Source organism: Protopterus annectens, chromosome 7.part0 (genome assembly GCF_019279795.1).
Source record: "Protopterus annectens isolate FY-2018-M chromosome 7.part0, PAN1.0, whole genome shotgun sequence".
NCBI classification, from domain to species: Eukaryota; Metazoa; Chordata; order Ceratodontiformes; family Protopteridae; genus Protopterus; species Protopterus annectens.
Window position 1 is genome coordinate 1471529239 of NC_056739.1, and position 19962 is coordinate 1471549200.

A 19962-nucleotide genomic window follows, 5' to 3' on the forward strand; every position below is an offset into this window, starting at 1 on the left:
AACTCACCTGGTGGATCTGTGCCATCACCTGTAATCAGGGGGTGCACTTACAGATTCCTACTCCCACGCAAACAGCATCTTTATATAGATGCATCAGATCTAGGTTGGGAGGGCTATCCTTCACAATACCAACATCCAGCACAAGGTGCAAGGGGAATGGTCCATTCCAAAAAGAAAGAACCACATCAGTCTAAAAGAATTAAGGGCCCTGTACTTGGCAATGCAAGCCTTTCAAAATATTCTTCTGCCTGGCACGCTGAAGGTAGTTACAGACAACATGACAGTCCTGTGGTACATAAACACATTACATAAACAGGGAGGAGCAAAATCCTACCCTCTTTGCAGTCTGGCAGTTCAAATCTGGTCCCTGGCAACAACACTGCAGATTCATTTGCAGGCAGTTTACATCCCATCAGAAGACAACATGATGGCAGACACACTGAGCAGGACCTTAACACCCTCCCACGAATGGATGCTTCACAGGGAGGTGTTTCTGGATCTAGTTCCCAGGTGGGGTATTCCTCAGGCAGATCTGTTTGCCTCCTCCCAGAACAAACAGATCCCCCTCTTTTGTACAAGGTTTCCCCATCCACAAGCCTGGAGGGTGGATGCATTCTCCTTCTCATGGGAGGGAATGTTCCTTTATGCCTTCCCCCAATTTCCTTTGATTCACAAAGTCCTCCTGAAAATACAAAAGGACAAATCAAACATCCTGTTGGCGACTCCCTTCTGGCCAAGACAGCACTGGTTTCCCCTAATTTTTCATCTAGCCCAGGGCCATCATCACAGGTTACCTCATCACTTTGACCGACTCTCACAAGACAAGGGGTCCCTTATTCATCCCTACATTCTCAATCTCAATCTGACTGTGTGGGTGATAAGAGTTTTGATCCCCTTTAGGCACCTATATTCAGATGACATACTCAGTTATCTGCAGGAGGCCAGAAAACTAAGTACTAGGAGAAACTATTTATTCAAATGGAAAAGATTCTCCAACTGGTGCCATAAGAGTAAACAGGACCCGTCTCAAGCTCCTGTTCCACTGGTCCTTTCCTACCCGTGTGAATTGCTGCATTCAGGGTTGTCTTAGTCTTCAGTAAAAGTGCATCTCTGCCATTTCTGCTTGCCTTCCCCTGACTCCACCTCTGGCTTCCAGGCTATATGTCAAGCTGTTTTCGAAAGTGGTCCTTCTTATTAGGCCTCCTCGTAAGTCCATTTCTCCCACCTTGGGACCTTAACTTTGTGCTGGAAAAACTTGCACCAGCACCCTTTGAGTCAGCCCATTCTTCCTCCCCCTTTAAATTTTGTACCTGGAAAATAGTCTTGTTAGTGGCTCACACTTCTGCAAGGAGGGTATCCGAGATCCAAGCCCTTATGGCTTCACCTCCTTACCTTGTTTGCCATAAAGATAGGGTTTCTGTAAGGACTTAATGCTTCCTTCATGCCAAAAGTAGTTAATGAGATATCCCTAAACCAGACCATTAACTTGCCTGTCTTTTACCCTCAGCCATTGAACTCCTCAAAAAGGACCTTGCACTCCTTGGATGTTCATAGGCAACTAAGGTTCTATTTAGACAAGACCAAATTCTTCAGACAGTCTGATCAACTTTTTGTCTCCTTTCATCCTAGGGCCCTAGGCAAGTTTGTGTCAAAACAGACAATTGCCTCTTGGATTTCTAAGGCTATTGCCTTTTGCTGTTCCTTTCATGGAAAACAGTTGAATTCATCTGTCAAAGCCCATTCCACCAAGCTGTTTACTCTTCAGCAGCCTTTTTCAAGGGCACTGATTACTCTTCTCTTCTGGAGGCAGCAACTTGGTCCTCGGTACATACCTTCACCAAGCATAACAAATTGGACTCCATTTCCAGGGCTAGAGCAGGGTTTGCTAGGTCTATTCTGCAAGGTCTCTGATCCCTTACCTGCCACCCACATTACTACCTAGAGAGCTTTGGTACTTTCTCTAAGGTGAAGAGTACTGCAGCATGGGAATAGAAGGACATAAAATAATTGTGTAAGAACTTTGTAACCATAGATGTCCTTCTCTTCCATGTTGCAGTATTCAGTCCCACCCACCCCCTTCTCTTTGACCATATTATAAACATGGTCCTTCCCCTGATTACTGACCTTGTGTCTGGGAGGGGTTTTTGCACTACCTTTACTACTCCTCTTCCTGGGGACTCTCTTTATGCAGCAGCCAGTTATGACTTGGATACGTGCAGATGTCACAGATATAGCTGGTGTCAGTTTTATGGCTCTTACATGCAACGTCGCATGTACCCCTGCTTTCATGACTTTGGTATACTGACCGGATGTCTGGTGCTGCAGATAGCAACTCCCTAAGGTGAAGAATACTGCAACATGGAAGAGAAGGACATCTATGGTTATGGTAAGTTCTTACACAACTATTCTGTCTTGTATAGCAACTAATAATACCCCAAACTTATTTAATATAATCAACTTTCTTAAAATCCTGATTGCTACCCTAATTACTGTTTATCATTAAATTTCTAGATGATACTATGCACTATTTCAGCAATACTCCAGTATGAACTCTTGCTAAACGTTTAGTGCATACTGTCTGTCCTGGCGTACAGCAGATATTCATTAAGTTATGGAGTCATGGGCTCACATAATCATCTTTGGAAGCTTAACAAGCCACAGACTATCAACAGCAGGTTTCTTCCTTCTTAGAAGCAGGAAATTCTTGCATGTCCCTTTTCCAGATCTCTGAACAAAAATACTTAACCAAACTACAGAAAAGTTCCAAAGAGTTCAGAAGTATTCCAAAATAAAGTAAAAGCCATTCTTTTCCCAGGCCTTTCTGCAGCTCCCAGTGCTTCTCCAAATTATACCTTTAAAAAATAACTCAGCAGTTTATTACAATATTATTCCTACATCAGTACAACAAAGAAGAATCCTAGGCTACTTTAAGAATGATTTCTGCCACTTCTATCTCCTTTCATGTAAAAACATGTAATCGGTGCAGTACCTGCATCGGCACCTAAATCAACTCAAACTATATGGCTCTACATCATTTGTCAAAATGCCACCAGAATTACTTCACCCTACAACTTCTGCCGTTGTCAGCCATCACAGCTTTCCTTAATCATAGCATTACAGATCATTGTCCCTATATATGAAGGCAAGCTGTAATCATTCCACTTGATAAAACTGATTCATTGATGCACCGCCTGCTTTTCATCCTTTAGCTATACTCTTCATTGGCAGAAGTGTTGGAAAACAGTGAGAAAAGCCCTTGCATCCTTTCTCTTTGACTTAAGGCTTGTATCTTCAACGCTGTGTAGTAGTAGTGGTCTAAAGCATGGTGTCTATAGCTGTCCCTGACACTGTTAAATCTGAACTCAACAGATCAGTAGTATAATAACAAACCTCTTAGAGCTTTCAAAAACATTTGACTTAGTTATCCAGTCCTTACTCATAACCTGCAGGACAGTGTTGGCAGGCCTGAAGAAATGCAGTAGTTCTTGTGCTATCTTACCATTAGAAAAATATTAAAGTGGTGCAATTAGCATCTCTTCAGACCAGATGGACTCTCTTGGTATACTTCAAGGCACACTGTTAGGACTTCTCTTGTTTTTGTAAACAGTGCATACTGCTATCATCCTTCACTCTTGGTTTAGTATGTAGAGATCTCTGCTGTTTTTTGGTCTTCAGTCAAAATCACATTTTATAAGTTTATATTAGAGAAGTCCTTCTCAACATTGGCTAAATGGAAAGCCACTCTGTGGCGTAGAGGGATAAAGCCCTGATTACATTGCAGGCAACCAGAGTTCACGGAGCAGCTCGGGCACCTTTAGGAACTAGCAGGGGAGGATGGGAGTGAGCATTCACTGTGGGCTCACCCAAAATAGAAGAGGCAGGTAGCTGTGGCTCACCACATGGATAACACCTAGCTGGAGTAGTAGGTGTCTATCCCTTGATCTCGAGTCTGTCTATCCCATGTTGCCATGTCCAAGTTGCACTGTGAACCAAGGGGAATTTAGTGTGAGAAGGCATGCTTTTCCTTGGCAATAGCCGGTCTTGGAAGAATATCCATAGGGAAGGAGGGTGGTTCTCTGGGGGAGCAGGTAGGCTGCCCTACAGGACCAGCAAACCTGTCCCACTTCCTATCACCCAGCTCTCTCCCTCTTGCCATCAGCAGTTGAACTCAGTGCGGGTTCCTGGACAGGAATGAATGAGCCATGGAGCTCTCACCTGCCCAAGAATCCCCAACTTCTGCGACCATGAAACAAATGGATTATTTGGGTGCCGGTAGAGGATTTATCAGGCTCGGTCAATGGCAAAATGAGAACTGTTGCTTAATATTCTGAAGTCAAAATATACAGAATTTCATACTAAACTACAACATACCGAACAACCAGTCATTGCCAATATCTGTTCTATTGATGGTAGAATATTCAAAATATGAAGAATTTATCTATCACTCTTGGTCATTATTAAAATTGAGCTTCCAGAAATAAATCTGAGTGGTTAATGCTCTTTTCAGACCACTTTAACATGAACAGTGATGCTTGCAACCCAAGACTTAGACAATCCATTGCAATTGCATCACTTTTTTCTTGAACTTCTGTATGGCCAAGTATTATTTACCTACTTTTCACATTTTGCCTTTTTCAAACTTCAGTGTACATACCATCAGATATGTGACACATTTGACTTTTTGTACCCATCATTCTGTGTGCGAAATAAGGTAAAATGGGCCACGTTCCACTGTTTTATTTTTTAAGTAGTGTGCAGCAACGTCATTTTTGTTCTGATGACTGGGTAATATGTCGAGAAATGGTTTGTGAATGTCAGATAAAGGACAGCTTGTGAAAACTATTTAACAGAAAATCATCCTAAATAACACAAACTGGCAGCTCTTTGATTAAAGCATAATAGCCTTTTGTGGGTAATAAGCCACTTATCCTCTCCAGTAGAGTGTTTCATCTCTTGTACCTTTTATTTTATTCTCTGAAATCAGTGTACTTCAGGACAAGGGCAAAATCGTGATTGTACAAGGCTTTGCGTATTAGTCAGCTCCCATGAAAGTTTTTTGAGGGAGCTGAGACTTAGCAGTTTTAGTTACTGACAAACCTGTCTCAGTTATTGTTTTATTGCACGGAGGTAGTTGATTAGAAAGTCGATAAAGTAGGGTGCAATTGTGTTTTTGGTTACCTACTATAAGCCACAACCATCATATCATGTTATCATTCTGCATCTCCTTAGCTTTATTACAAACATTTATCATGAACTTGTAGGTTGTACTTAACATCCAACTGAGGTTAGTTACTTATGCATGTACTTGTGCTGAGTGGAAGCATTTGTGTTATGCTTCTTGCTAGATTTTTTTTTACACTTGCATAAAATGTACTTAGTGGAATTATATAACATCCCATCCCACACTCTTTTATTCTCTGTGTCAGACTAGCAGTTGTAAAAGCTAGATACTTCTCTACTGAAGTGTAGCTCTTTTCAGAAATACTTATGAAATCTTGCTTCATTCAGAAAGTCTCACTTTATACATTTCTGTCATCCTTACCCAAGTCTGTCACCACTCTTACACTTTGCCTTTGACCTTTCTTCTACCTTCTTCCATTGTCTCAGCTTGCTTAGTCTTAATCTACTTCTCACCCTTCCTACTCTGTTCTCATTTTCTTCTGCTACATTTTATCCTTGTCTGTCTCAACTGTATGGTGCCTTGATTATTTCTTCTCCTTCATGTATACCTGTCTCCATTGCAGTTCTTTCCTGTACTTTCTAATGACATTTCCGTCTATCTTAGAATTAACACTTTACATATACAAATACGTATTCTGGTGCAGTGGCAAGACCTTGCCTTGTGCATAGATGTGTAAAAACCTTAATACACGTTTGTACATGTGTGTGTGTGCACGCATTTCAGATGTTTCCCACACCATTTACCTATTCTGGAATGCATTCAGTATATGTCTATAGTTTTGCATTACATTTTTGAGACTGTTTTGTTGGCACTCTATATTCAGCTTGTATGCATTACAGAATATGTTCTGTTTCTTATGTGTGTCTTGTTGTAATTAATTGTTTTTTGAGGTTACTCTGTATTTAAGTTGGAGCTTTTCTCCTTGAGGAAATGCTGCCTATCCAGCTTGATCTTCCTGGATGAAAAAAATAAACTTTTGAGTTTGTGAACTGATTACTGAAAATTTTGGATTATTTTTATTTTTAGTTATTTGATGAAGACAACCCATTGCACAACTCTGAAAACAGACACATATTTACTACTGAAGGGCACATAGTGCCAGTGCATAGAAACTTCCGTGAGAATCTCTGGCAAGATGTATTTCCCAACAAAGAAGAAAGCGTGAAAGAATCTAAACAGCCTGATTTTAGACTTGCCAACTCTAGCACTAATGTGAGTATAACTTGTTTCATTTACTTTAATAAGTTTGAAATCTTGTTTGGTTTAAGAATTAACTGTAGGATAATCAAGCCTACTCTGCTATTTTGTGAGTACATATGAAGTGTGCAAATATTTACTTCATTTTAAGAGGTTTCTAAATGTTGCCATGATATTTCAAATCCTTGGTCAACAGGTGTTTGCACTAACTTAACCTTAAAAGCACAATCACACCACAATACTCTTTCCTCTGTAGGAGTAACAGTTTAAATACATGTTTTCATGTATTTTATTACTACACTTAAGCATTCATGTAATGATCATGTTTCCTTTCTGTTTCATTAGGGGAAACTGGGTACATGTTTCTTAGCTGCTTTCTGTATGCTCGATTCAGCATATATTTGTATTTGCTGCTTCATTGTCCTTTGTTTGTCTACCTCAGGATTAAATACATATGATCAGACTTTGTAAGAAGGTAAAATGTCATGTTTCTCTTGCTAATCAGAAAGCTGGACTGGACCACGTTGGTCCTGTTTCATCCAGAACCTGGAAAAATAAGAGAGTTAATACAGTTATAAGTGTATAAAGAGAATGAATATAAGTACAAGTTTACTCTATAGAAGTATCCATTCATACATGTTTGAAGTAGAACAGGAAAAAAAAATGAACGGCCGATTCTAAATTCATCTTCTTTGATTTATCCAGCACAGTACCAGGATGGCAGGTTAGCTATCTAGAAGACGGAGTAGTACTGAATTTCATGAATGATGTTGCATGTTGTGGACATAGAAGAGAAACATTTTGTGGCTTTAGTGCAATGGAAAAAGTAGTGAAAAGGAAAGAGATAATAGGCTCTATGGCATGTATAATAGGCTTAAAAAGGAAAAAAAATTGATCAGGAATGGAATTTAAAATAATGTGGAATGTGAATGGCTTGTTAGAAGAAGGGAAACAAACAACGTATGGTTCAACGGCATTTGAAAGGGTTAAGGTCGATTATTGTAATTTTGCAAATAATGCATTTAAAACTGTGTGTGTACATTTTTTTTTAAGAAATGGCAAGGATTATGATATTATGCAGAAGTAAAATAGGGTAGAAGAAGAGTTGTAATAGCCCTAATCAAAAGAGGGGCAAACATATCAGTTGAAGACAGATGGGGGAAGAGATGTACTTTTGTGAAGCTATTAAGAGGACAAAAGAATAGGGAATGTGTACCCCCCCCTACCTGGAGAGGAAAAAACAGTCATACAGCAGGACCATAGTGTACATAGGTGCATGCCATCAGGGGATAATGGTTGCAGCAGGCGAATGGAATGATATTGCACTCAAACTAAATGTGATGGAGGGCCCAGAAAGCAGAAGGCAACTTTAAAAGCCAAATAGTGTGGACAGTTAGTGAAAAAATACGGGTGGACAGACTTAAGTAAGAAAGTGAAGGCTCCAGATAAATTTAAATTCCAAGGAAGAGGAGAAGGGACATGGTCAAGGCTAGATGGAATTTATGTAGCAGAGGACCATGAGTATTTGATAAAACAAAACCTACCACATACTAATTTCTGACCACACACCTGTGAAAGTGCAGCTAATCAAGGCTTGCCCAGTTGCATTAATAGGCATTGGAAAGTAGGGGCAACCTGGTGGTGAAGCCGCAAAACCAGCTAAAGTTAAAGGATCAGTTAATGTGACTAATAGAAGGCTTTGGTGAGAGAGAGCTGACAGAGGACTCGTGGGATAAAGCAAAGAAGAGGCTGCATTATAATCTTTCTGATTTGGAAAAATGAAACTGGAGGGAATAGAACAAGAGGTAAATAATAAATTAGAGAGGATAAGGGAGCTGCAAAAGAGAAAAGGATTACTAGGAAAGGAGAAGAAAGAAGAACTGGAAAAGTTAGTGGAGGTGGGTAATTAATATAGAAAACGGAATACTAAGAAAAAGTTAGCAATGAATATGAGATATTTTTCTAACGCCCCAGAACACCAAAAAATACTGGCCGAGAAACATAGAATGCAGAAAGTGGAGAGAGAGGTTACCCAAGCTAGGGACCTAGAGGGAGGGACTTTTAATGAGGGATCCAGAGCAAATTGCAGAAACATTTTATAAATTCAACCAGGTGCTATACTCTAAAGCTAGACAATGTAAATTGGTATGCAGATATGGAAGAGTTTTTACAAGACCTGCCACTAGGTATAATAACAAGGAGGAAGGAAAAAGCCTAACAAGATTAATAACGATAGAAGTACTGGATCAGTTTAGGAAACATGGGAACACTGGGATGGGGTGCTATTCCAGTGGAGGTATAGAATGAGATGATTTTTCCCAGAGATAGGTTGAATTGTTTAACAGAGTATTGTAGAACAAGGAAGTACCACACTCATGAACAGAAGCAGTAATATTGGTAATTCCCAAAGGGGGCAAAGATCCATTGCACCCTGGCTGTTGTCCAATACCAGTTTTAAATCATGACTATAAAATGTTTGCATCGATACGAACATAATTGCAAAACTGTTGTTCAAGCTAATAAATAAAGACCAATGTAGCTTTATAAAGGGGAGACTGACATTTGATAACATATTATTGGTAAACATAATGCATAAATGTGCAGAAGAAGAAAAAAAGCTCTTAATGCTATTGCATTTTGACACGGAGAAAGCCTTTGATAGAGTATGCTTGGGTTAACTTTGGCAGGTGCTGGAGAGAATGGGCTTTGCATGACAGCTGATAGATGTATGATGGAGCCTAAAGCTCAAGTAAAAGTATATGGAAGGGTAACTGAAAACATATTATTGGGAAGAGGAGCAAAGCAGGGGTGCTCATTGTCTCCTCTGTTTGCATTTTGTCAGGAACCATTCGCAATTAAAATTAGGGAATCTGACCTAGAGGGTTGGTCCACATTTAAGAAACAGTATAAACTAACCCTGTTTGCTGATGTAATAATAATGACATCAAATCCAGGCAAGGATATCTATACATTATTTGAGATACTGTACAGATTTAGGGAAATTTCTGGATGCATGATGAATGAAGATAAAGCAAAGTCGATATGCATCAGTTCCACTCCACTTTTGATTTTGTACAAAGATTTCCATCATTGTGGAGCCTTTACAGAATAATATATGTAGGAGTCTAGAGTTTAAACTGTGAAAAAAATTGTGGATTCTTCACTGGAAATATGGAAATAATTGTGGTTAAAATTAGACTATGATCAAAACGTAGGGAGTGGTGCAAACAGAGCTAGATCAGAAGATTCAAGCCATAAGAATTTTTTTTGGCAACATATATTCTGGGAATGTAAAAAAGTTGGATAAATATCTTAGGGATGTAAGTCATATGACTGGTATTGTACTAAGATTTCCTTTCAAAGCTCATAGGAAGACCGTCTCTTGGGTCATGTAAAGGAAACCCAGGGAAATAGATATAGAAAAGATTTAGTGGCATTGTTTTGGGTAGTCACTAAAAAGTGATAAGTAGGACCTGGAAGACCACAGCCGAGACAACATTACAAGATGCATTAAAGTTGATGGAAGAACTTAAGGAAATCATGATGTTGAGGGAAAAAAATAGCCGATAACGCAAGAGAAAGTGGCAGATACTGGATGAAAGCAGGCAAACAATAACAAAGAGGGGTGAAATATAAAATGAACATATCAGTTTGTCAGGGAAAGAACCAGGAGCAAGAGACAGAACAAATGTATATAATATTACTAAAGAAATTACACAGATGCATTTCTCAAGGATTATTTTGTCAACAAGAATACAGTCCACTACTGAGAGGAGCCCTCTGTATTAAACTAGACAACAAAGAGAGTTAAACATATAATGACAAAAGGACCCTCTGCCAGATGAGTCTACTTCCGTGGATTACATAATGCTGTTTATGTATTTTGAAATGTCTGTAAGAAAAGTAAAAAAAGCAGCAACAGAAAAAAGAAGGTAGTTAAAAGTTAGTGGTATAATATTGCTAAAAGTGATTCCTGCACTTCATTGGATTGCAGTCTGTTTATGTTCTTTGCATCTGTGCAAATGAAGGGGAATAGAGGTTCATTCCTTTCAGTTATACTGATGCTGAGGTTGCATTTCTTTTTTTATTTACTTATTTTCTTGGGGAGGGGTACTATTTTTTTCTGTCCCACAGCTAGCCAGAATCTGCAGCAAGGCTGCATCCCAATCCACCGGGTCTGCCAAACCTTATAATTCCCGCAGACTTAACAACGGCTCATGTTTGGGCTGATGAGATTGAGATACCAAAGCAGGTCATAATGCTACTTGGGAGTGATTTTCCTTTAATTTGTAATCCCTATGCACAGTGCTGAATGATACCCAGCAGACAGGACATGCAGTGGGAGGAGTCAGTGCTGTCCTGTCTTCTCACTTTGCAAGAGGCTGACACCAGTAAGACTGCCTCACCTATGCACAGGCAGCACTATGTGCTATCATATTTCCATATTTCCCTAGGGAGATCTAACATGCCAGTGTGCCCATTTTGTGTACCTCCCTCCCCTCAAGATAGGCATGCTCATCCTCCTTGCCTGCTCTGTCAAGGGCCTGCCCCCGCTACTCTAGAGTGGGATGCATGGGCATTAGTCAGGTCTTTAACCCTCTGTGCTACAGGTGCAGGTTGTTGCTTTTATTGGTAGATTGCAGTGTAAATGAAAGGAACTAACCTTCCTTTACCCTTTACTTACATTAGATTGTTGATGATGTTCTTCGTGTTTCACTGTTGCAGTCATTACATTTGGGGCTTGATTATCAAAGTCTTGGGTCCTGCGCCGGTTGCTGTCTCATCTTCCATGACGTCAGGTAGTCAGGGGTATAAAGCATGCAGCTGATGCCATTACATCAGTCTTTCTTGCCATGCGGTGCCCAAAGCAGAAGCAGTTCGCAAGTGCCGGTCGGCCGACTCCTGAAATTTTCGTTTTCGAGTTTCAGAACCGAAGTCTTCCAAAAAGCTAAGTACCCTGTTGGGGATCCTTTTTCTTGCTCTAAACCGATGTCAGTAAAAGTTAACAATTGTATTACTTGTGGAAAGCAAATACCTCATAAAGATTTTCATTAGTACTGTATTCCTTGCTTAAGCCCAGACCACAACGTCCCCCACTGTTGGTTTTGTGCCTTATTCAATCCTCGAGCTATTTGCCGTCGGTTCATTTTTGCATCAAACTATTTCGGTACTTGGTTCAGTTATCCAGAAATGGCTTCGGTAAGCCATCCAACTACCGACATTCCGAAAAAACCTAAAGATAAAGACAGAGAGAGACCGCATAGGTCCAAAGTTGTCGACAATGCTTCCATTAAGCTAGTCGCCAGTTCGCTGGTACTCAGTGAGGTGCTTTCGCAGCCCCTGATACCTGCTACTTCCGATTCGCAGGCCTCTACTGAGACCCATTCGGAGTCTGGTATGCCGCGAGATGCTTCTTTGACTATGGAACCTGCGGATGTCTCTACCTTGGATGGGTCTGGAGCCGCTGTGCAGGCACTGGCTTCTGATGGTGTATTCAGGCCTACTGACTTGCATATCAAACCGACACCATCTTCTTCTTCAAGGCCTAAAACTCGATCCACGCCTAGAAAACTGACGCCCAGACCGCATGGTCAGGCCCCTATGCCTAAAAAAAAAAAAATCATAAGAATGGCTGAAGACCTTATTACTTTAATCAGGGGAAGCCAGCCTTCTCCCTCTAAGAGACCTAGAACTGATTTTCCTTCTGATTCTTCTGATCAGGATTCTGAAATTTCTGTTTCTTCTGATGACCAGAATTTGTCCTTATCTACCTATGAAGATTCTGATGCAGAGGACTTCATTCCCTCTGCTTCCCCTCCAGAAGATTTTTCTTTTGGTGAAACTTTGCATACTCTTAGGGAGCATTTCCGCTGGGAAAGCTAAGATTACTCTGACTCCAAAAAGAGGCTTAGGAAATTCTTACTCCTACCTCAACACAGGCCTTTAGCTATCCCTCCTGTACTGGACATTGTAGATGATGCCTTCGGAATCTAGCCTGGCCCCAGACACTTTACCTCCGGCTCCCAGGAAACCTGACAGGTATTACAGAGTACCTGACTCTCACAAGTTCCTTTTTAAGAATCCTACTGCGGATCCAGATACCATTTCACAGGGACCCAAAGGCATTAAGGCTATTATTACTGCCAAAAACCCTACCCCCTCTGATAGAGATTTCAGGGCCCAAGGCAGATTGGGAAAGAAGGTATACACTTCTGCAACTTTGGCCATTAGGGCCTTAAACTGCCAGTTTCATATGTTAAAGTATCAGCAGCATATTATTGGATTGCTTAAACAGAAAATTATGTTGATTCCTGACTGTGCTTAGAATAAATAAATTACAGGATTTAATGCATTCTGTTGAACAAGTTGGTAAACATACTTTGCAATGTGGTTTTGACTCCTTAGAGGCATCTTGCAGGGCTGCTGTCACTGGGTCTGTACTTAAAAGGCATGCTTGGCTTAAGGAGCAAACTTTGCCAGATCATGTTAAAGCTAAATTACTGGATGCTCCCTTAAATCAAGACCACCTGTTTGGCAACAAAGCAGAAGTACTACTTAAAGATGGAGGAAAAAGCTAAATCTATGCAAACTGTTAAAGATTTCCTGCAAGTACAGCCTCCCAGATTTAGTAGACATTGGCCCTCTAAGAATTGGTTCTTTCCTGTCTCTTCCAGGCCTTCTCAGTCCAAACCCAGGACCAGCAGACCACCCAGGCTTCAGTCTCAAGGTATTCGCAGGCCTAAGCGGTGGGGGGCTCCCTCTTCCAAAGCTGGAAGTAGTAAGACTCCCCCCTATGGTAAACTGTCACAATGACTTAACCTTAAACCTTCCAAGCCCTGCTCAACTGACGGCTCCTTTAGGTGGAAATATCACCCTGCATGCAAAAAACTGGGAACTCATTACCCAAGACAAGTGGGTTTTAAATATAGTTTCCCAAGGATGCAGATTCCACTTCCACACCTTACCAACCCCAAACAGTTTGCCAGACCTACCTCCAAATCATTGGGCAGAGGCTCAACAGCTTGTTCTCTCTTGTAAGTATCAGGGCTATGCAACCTGTCCCAGAAGAGGAATGGGGACAAGGTTTTTGCTCAAGACATTTCCTGGTACCCAGAAAAGACAACTCCTGGTGTCCTATCCTGGACCTGTCTATCCTAAACACCTTTTTGGTAATCCCAAAATTCAGAAAATGCTAACTCTCCATCAGCTGCTTCCCATGCTAGGCAAAAATGCCTGGTTGGCAACATTGGATTTTTATTATTTATTTATTTTATTTTATTTTACATTTGTTAACCGGGCTAGTCCAGCTGGATATATTTCCATTTTCAGTGGAGGCCTGGGGAGAAAAGCTCCAGTAATAACACAGAGATAATATAACACTTAAAATAACCAGTACAAAATATAGAAAGAAAGGATATTAAGAATACATAGTCATGAGTATTGAGAGGAAAAACTAACATTAATGTCCTATAGACATACAGAATTAGCTATGCAGTAATGATATCTGAGATAAGATGCAGTACATTCAGAGGAATTACATTACTAACATAGGTAGTTTAATTTACTAGAGATAAATACTACTTCTGGAGGGATAAAGTAGTAAAGATTGGTATGAGGAGGCAGTACAGAGAATAGCAGTACAGAGAGCAGAGGAATTAGGGTTGCAACAGGGACATACCCAGTGAGGTTTAAGATGTTTTTTGAGCCTTTGTTTAAAGAGTTGCAGGGAGGGTTGTAAAGTTAGATCTGGTGGCAGAAGATTCCAATTTTTTCCTGCAGTATTGGAGAACAAGGAGTCCCCTGCCAAGTTGTTTGACTCGCTTGTGCTAGCAAGAAGTTTACTAGAGGTTCGTAAGGAGTTGAGATTCTTATAGGGAGTAATTGTGACGGAAAGTATAGGGGTGTTAGGTTGGTAAAATATTTTATGAACAATGGTAAGTTGGGAAATATCAAAATGTTGTTTAATTCTAACCAGTCTAGTTGCCATAGGTTCTGACAATGGTGTGTTCTAAAAGGGTTTCCAGTGGCAAATCTGGCTATATTATTATAGGAGTTAGCTAGTTTGACCAGATTACTTTTTTTAGGTTAGTATATATGGGTGAAGCATATAGAAGAGTTGAGATTAAATGGGAGTGGGCAACTGTAGTTCGGGATGCTGGAGTTAAGAAGGGTTTTAGTCTATATAAGGAGCCCATCTTTCTATTTACTGTTTTAATGGCGTTAATATGGTTATCAAAGGTGAGGTTGTTATCAATTGTGATACCTAGCAGTTTGATGGTAGAGTCTGGGGCTATAATGGTGTCATTGTTGGATTTAATTGTAAAGTTTATGGGGGAGGACTTAGTGGAAGGTGTGAAGAGTAAGAGTTTGGTCTTTTTGGCATTCAAAATGAGACGTTTCAAGAACCAAGTCTCTACTGTGCCGAATACTTTTTGGGTTAGGGAATGTAGTTCAGATGTGGAGTTGGCAGAACAGATGAGTGTAGAATCGTCTGCATATTGTATGCAGGTGGCTTGAGGGATTGCTGAGTGGAGGTCATTGATGAACAAAGAGAAGAGAAGAGGTCCTAGAATAGAGCTCTGAGGGACCCCAAGGGAGACGGGCAAGTGGGAAGATAGCTTGTTTTCCCAGAGAACTGTTTGTTGCCTGTTAAGGTAGGACTTGAACCAGCAGATAGCCTTGGTGTCTAGAGAGAGGGATTCAAGGGTGTTTGAGTAAGGGGTGGTTTACCATGTCAAAAGCATTTGATAGGTCAATAAAGAGTGCTGACGTGAGGCAATTGTTATTACGGTTGCGGTTGACGAAAGGAGAGCTGTGGTGGTATTATGAAATGGTCTAAAACCATGTTGGCAGTTAGCTAAAATGTGTTTGGTTAAGTGGTTCATTAGCTGATGGTGAATACATTTTTCCATAACCTTTGCTAAGGGAGATAAGAGAGCTATGGGCCTGTAATTGGAAAAATCATTAGAGTTACCACCTTTATGTAAGGGGATTATGTGGGAGATTTTCCAGATGTTTGGGATGATTCCCTCAGTTAGAGTTCTATTGATAAGGATAGAAATAGGATAGGCAACTGATTTAGCTGCTTTTTGCAGGTATTCTGAGGGTAATTGGTCTGCAGAGGGAGTACATGGCTTAAGCTTTTGGATGATTTTTGAAAAAATGATGGAAATGTAATTAAAGGTTTAAAAATTACCATAAGAAATGGGACAAAATTTTTAAAGAGAATATGGTGAGAAGATATAATTTAAATTTTGTGGAGGTTTCATCCCCTTTTAGGGGAAGTGGAAAAATTTAAAGATTTACCCTTTTAAAAACTTTGGGTTTTTAAAGGTGAGGTGGAAATTACCCAAAGCTTACTTAAAAAGGCTTTTGATCAGCTCATATAGCTCCCAAAAATAAGATCTCTGTCCAAAAGCCCAGTTTTTCCCCAGCCAAAAAACCAAATCTACAACCAGGGGGTTTTAAATTAACAAAATTTGGGTGCATTTATCAATTGTTAAAATTTGAGTTATAAAACCTCCAAGGAAATTTTGAGAGAAAAGAAGGATTAAAAAACCCCAAGCCTTCTTTTGTTTTGGAAAAATGGGGGAACTCCCGAATTTTTGAATTTTCTTTTTTTAATTATTAATCACTTTAACATCTGGCAAAGGGTTTTAAAATTTTAAAGGGGTTTCTTTAAAAGTACCCAAAATCTCGGTTTGGGAAATGTATACTAAAAGGGGGGGGCCTTAATTGGGAAAAAAAAATTGGTTCCAATTGGGGATTATTAAACCAATTTTGGGTGACCCCCCCTTAACTATTATAAGGGTGAAAAATAGGGAACATTTAGGTTTTTGGATTCTATAATTGGCTGAAGGGGTACATGCAAGTTTAATTTTTGATTAAAATAGGGAAAAGGGTTAAATGTTAAGGGGAAAATACCAGGTGAGATAGGGAAAAAATTTCTGGTGGAGGCCCATATGAAAAAAGAAAGTGAAAATTCTTAGATTTCACCTTCTAAATTGGGGGTCTTTTGGCCCCTGAGGAGTGGTAACATTACTCAAAACTTTTAATATTAAATGGTTTCTGGATACAGGGTTCTTTATCGGAATCCAACTGATTTTCCAAAGGGCCTAAAATTTGGCCCCCGGGATAAACAAGCTCTCCAAGGGAAGTATCAATAAGCAAAATTTTGAAAAGGGGACACCGCTTTAAAACTTAAATTTTAAAAAAATTTTGGGGGAAATTTTAAAGGGTTGAAGGAATTTTAAAAAAAATATAAGGGCCCCTTTAGTTGAGAAATTTTGGGGGGTTCCCCGTTTTTCCCGATTAGTTCAAAGTTTGGAAATTCGAATTTAAATTTCTAAATCCCGACTGAAGGGGTTGGGGGCCTTCTCCCTCAAAAGGGAAAATATTATTTAAATTTACCGCAAACTCTCAAAGGGGGTTTTTCCCCCCCTAAGGCCAAAAAACTCCTTTTGGGGGGGTGTTACTGTGTGTTAAAAATTTCGAATTAAAAAAGTTAGGAAGGGTTTAATTTACCTCATCGGATAAGTACCCAAAATGCCTGTGGGGAATTATAAAGGGGGCCCCAGCCCCGAAATTCCTGGTTTTTTTATTACCGGAAAAAAGGAGAGGATATTGGAATATAAATAAAGAAAAGGGAACCTTTAGATTTTTATCCCTTTTGGGGCAAAGGAGAGGTTTTAAACTTGTTAAATTGAGAGTCACCCCCCTTGTTTGGGGCAGTCCATAATTTTAAAACCCGGGGAAAATTACCAATCCCCATCGGTTTAAAACTCATAAACGAATTAAAATAATCACAAGAAGGGTTGGAAATGGCAACAAGGAAAAAGGGTAGAGTTCCCAATAAAATTAAGCCCGGCCCAAATGGTGTTAAAAGGGGAGTCTGGGGGGATTTTGTTGGAAACTTTTGGGCCGGGGGGGGTTCCCAAAAATTTGGAGTATGAAACTGGGATAATGAGGTTTGGAAAAATTTCCTCAAAGGGTTAAGGAAGATAATGTGTAGGCCATGGTTTAGTTAAGGGCAAATGATGTATAAATTTTAAAGGTATAGAAATTTGTTTTAATTGAAAGAAATTTATTTTAAGGATGGAAGTGAAGTAGGCGTTGACTATGTCTAATAGTTGAATTGTATTTGTTGAGGCAATTGTAGGGATGCGTTTTTTTACTTGGTACAAATTACTAGGTAAAAATAAATTAAGAAAATCTAGGCAGAAGAAAGTTTTAGTTTCCGGGAGGGATGTGAAGGGAAAAAATGTTAAGATCCCAGTAACAGGAAAAAGGCAGATCCTGCTTCTTAAACTTGGTTGACTTTTTCGAGACAGTCACCAAGGCCATTGATGAGGAAAGGCAGTCCATACAGCCTACCTCGACCTGGCAAAGGCCTTCGACACAATACCCCACTCAGGTATCATCGAAAAACTCATCAGCTTGAATGTAAACCCATACATCACAAGATGGGTTGCAAACTGGCTAAGCAACAGAACCCACAGGGTCAGAGTTGCTGGAGCCATGTCAGACTCAAAGCCTGTCACAAGTGGTGTCTCACAGGGCTCAGTCCTGGGTCCACTCTTGTTCGGCATCTACTTTTCTGAAGTACAAGCAAACACAGGAGGTTATGGCTGACAAAGTTTGCAGATGACTGCAAACTGGGCCATAGTCGAAAACACATCTGACACAGATATCCTCCAGAAGGGCCTCACAGAAAGCGGATAACTGGTGCCAGAGCCATGGCCTGAAGTTAAACGCCAAAAAATGCATAGTCATACCCTTCGGGAAAAACAAGGTTACCCCTAGCTACCATATAGGTGACAATCCACTGAACACAGAAAAGTCATCAGGGATCTGGGGACCCAAGTTGACAGTAGTCTTTCGTTTGACACTCATGTTGCTAAAGTAGTTAGGAAAACCTTCTATATCGCCCACCTGATCATGAAGGGATTCGCATCTAGATCAAGGAGGTCATCGTCCCCTGTACTCATCACTCATTAGACCTATGATTGAGTACAATGCCCCGTTCGAAATGTATCTGACCAGACACCTGATGCAGCTTGAAAGGCCCCAAAAGTTCCTCACCAAAAGGATAAAGGGTCTCAAAAATATGTCTTATGCTGCCCGACTGAAAGAACTCCAGCTTTATTCAGTCTCATACCGCTTGCTCAGAGGTGACCTGTGCCTGACACATAAGGCCATGTCAAACCCAGATTTGATGAATATGCTTCACCTCAAAAAATCTAGATCCCTCAGAACCACAAGGGCGGGAGACTTAAACCTTGACAAGGTTATAAATAGAACGTGCTGGAGGGACAGATTCATCACCCAGAGACTCCCTATGCTGTGGAACAAAATCCCGGTACATGTGAGGCAGAGCACCTTGCTGGCCTTGTTCAAGAGGAATCTTGACCAATGGATGGGAGATCGCAGATATACCCCAGGGATTACTTCAGTGTCACTGCTTGACAGAGGCACAGAAAAATGATAGGCATAGTTTTTATTCAAACTAAAGGGGTGGCGAAAGCCACATAACTATGGGCTAGGCTTATAAATGCCCTTGGGCAGATAGCCTAGTATGAACCTATGAACCTATGAAAGCAAAAAATCTGGAGCGATCTTCTGCTCTGCAATTTGCTGCCACCTAGTGGCTATGTGGTGGAATGGCAATTAATAAAGTGTAGGGCTCAATGGTTAGATTTACAGATATGGAGGTACTGCGTTTAGTTAAGGAAGGCTATGACCCATTTAAAGTTAAAATCTAAAGGGAGCTTAATGGTAGACAAATACATACATTGGGAGATGAGAGAGGTGGGAGGAGAAGGACGAAGGCTGCGGCAGACCACTATCTCACTCGAGAGGTAGGTTACAGTATGCAAAGTTAACAAGCACACAACTAATTTTATAGGCTACATACACTGCGGGTTCCTTGGCAATATAGGATAATTCACACTGCTGCACACAAGCAGTACACTTGCAGTCTTCACGGTGTCAGATGGGAAGGGAGCATTCCTTATAAGTATTTAGGATATATAGGGTGTTCTTAGAGCAGGAAGGGCGCACCCGAGGACGCAGGACTGTGGAGTCCTTGGTAATATAGGAAACTTACCTGCACATCCCAATAAGGGAATCTTGCAGAAAATACCTAGGCTTCAGAGCAGGCTACATGCACTATCAGTTCTCTACACTGCTCTTTGGCGTATCTACTGCGCCCAGGGTATGCACAAAGTGCCTAGCTCCAGTCATTGCATTCTGCAGGCAAAGAGATATTCTGATATACCCGTACCTGGACGATTGTCTAATTCAGGCAGAAAGCCAGGACATACTATTAAATCATCTGGCATTTGTAAAGAAACTGCTAACCTCACTGGGGTACACCATAAACGAAAAGAAATCACACCTAGTAGCCTGCCAACAAATTGTATTTTTGGGAGCAAGCTTAAATACATCTTCCCAGATGGCCTACCTCACGCCAGAGAAACAAGTTTATTTGACAGCCTACTTCAAACTACTGGCCACAAAGACCCATCTGTCTTCAAGGAAAATACTGCAAGCCCTGGGGTTCATGCCCTCCTGCATTCTACTAA

At 40.5% G+C, this 19962-nt stretch overlaps 1 protein-coding gene across 1 annotated transcript in view; it reads left to right on the forward strand.

Moving 5' to 3' along the window:
• EDEM1 (ER degradation enhancing alpha-mannosidase like protein 1) overlaps nucleotides 1–19962 on the forward strand; it is a 1151518-nt gene that overhangs the window by 1078311 nt on the left and 53245 nt on the right. The window contains exon 12 of the mRNA XM_044078019.1: nucleotides 6209–6394. Within this exon, the coding sequence (XP_043933954.1) occupies nucleotides 6209–6394 (186 nt within the window). The remainder of the gene's footprint in view (nucleotides 1–6208; nucleotides 6395–19962) is intronic.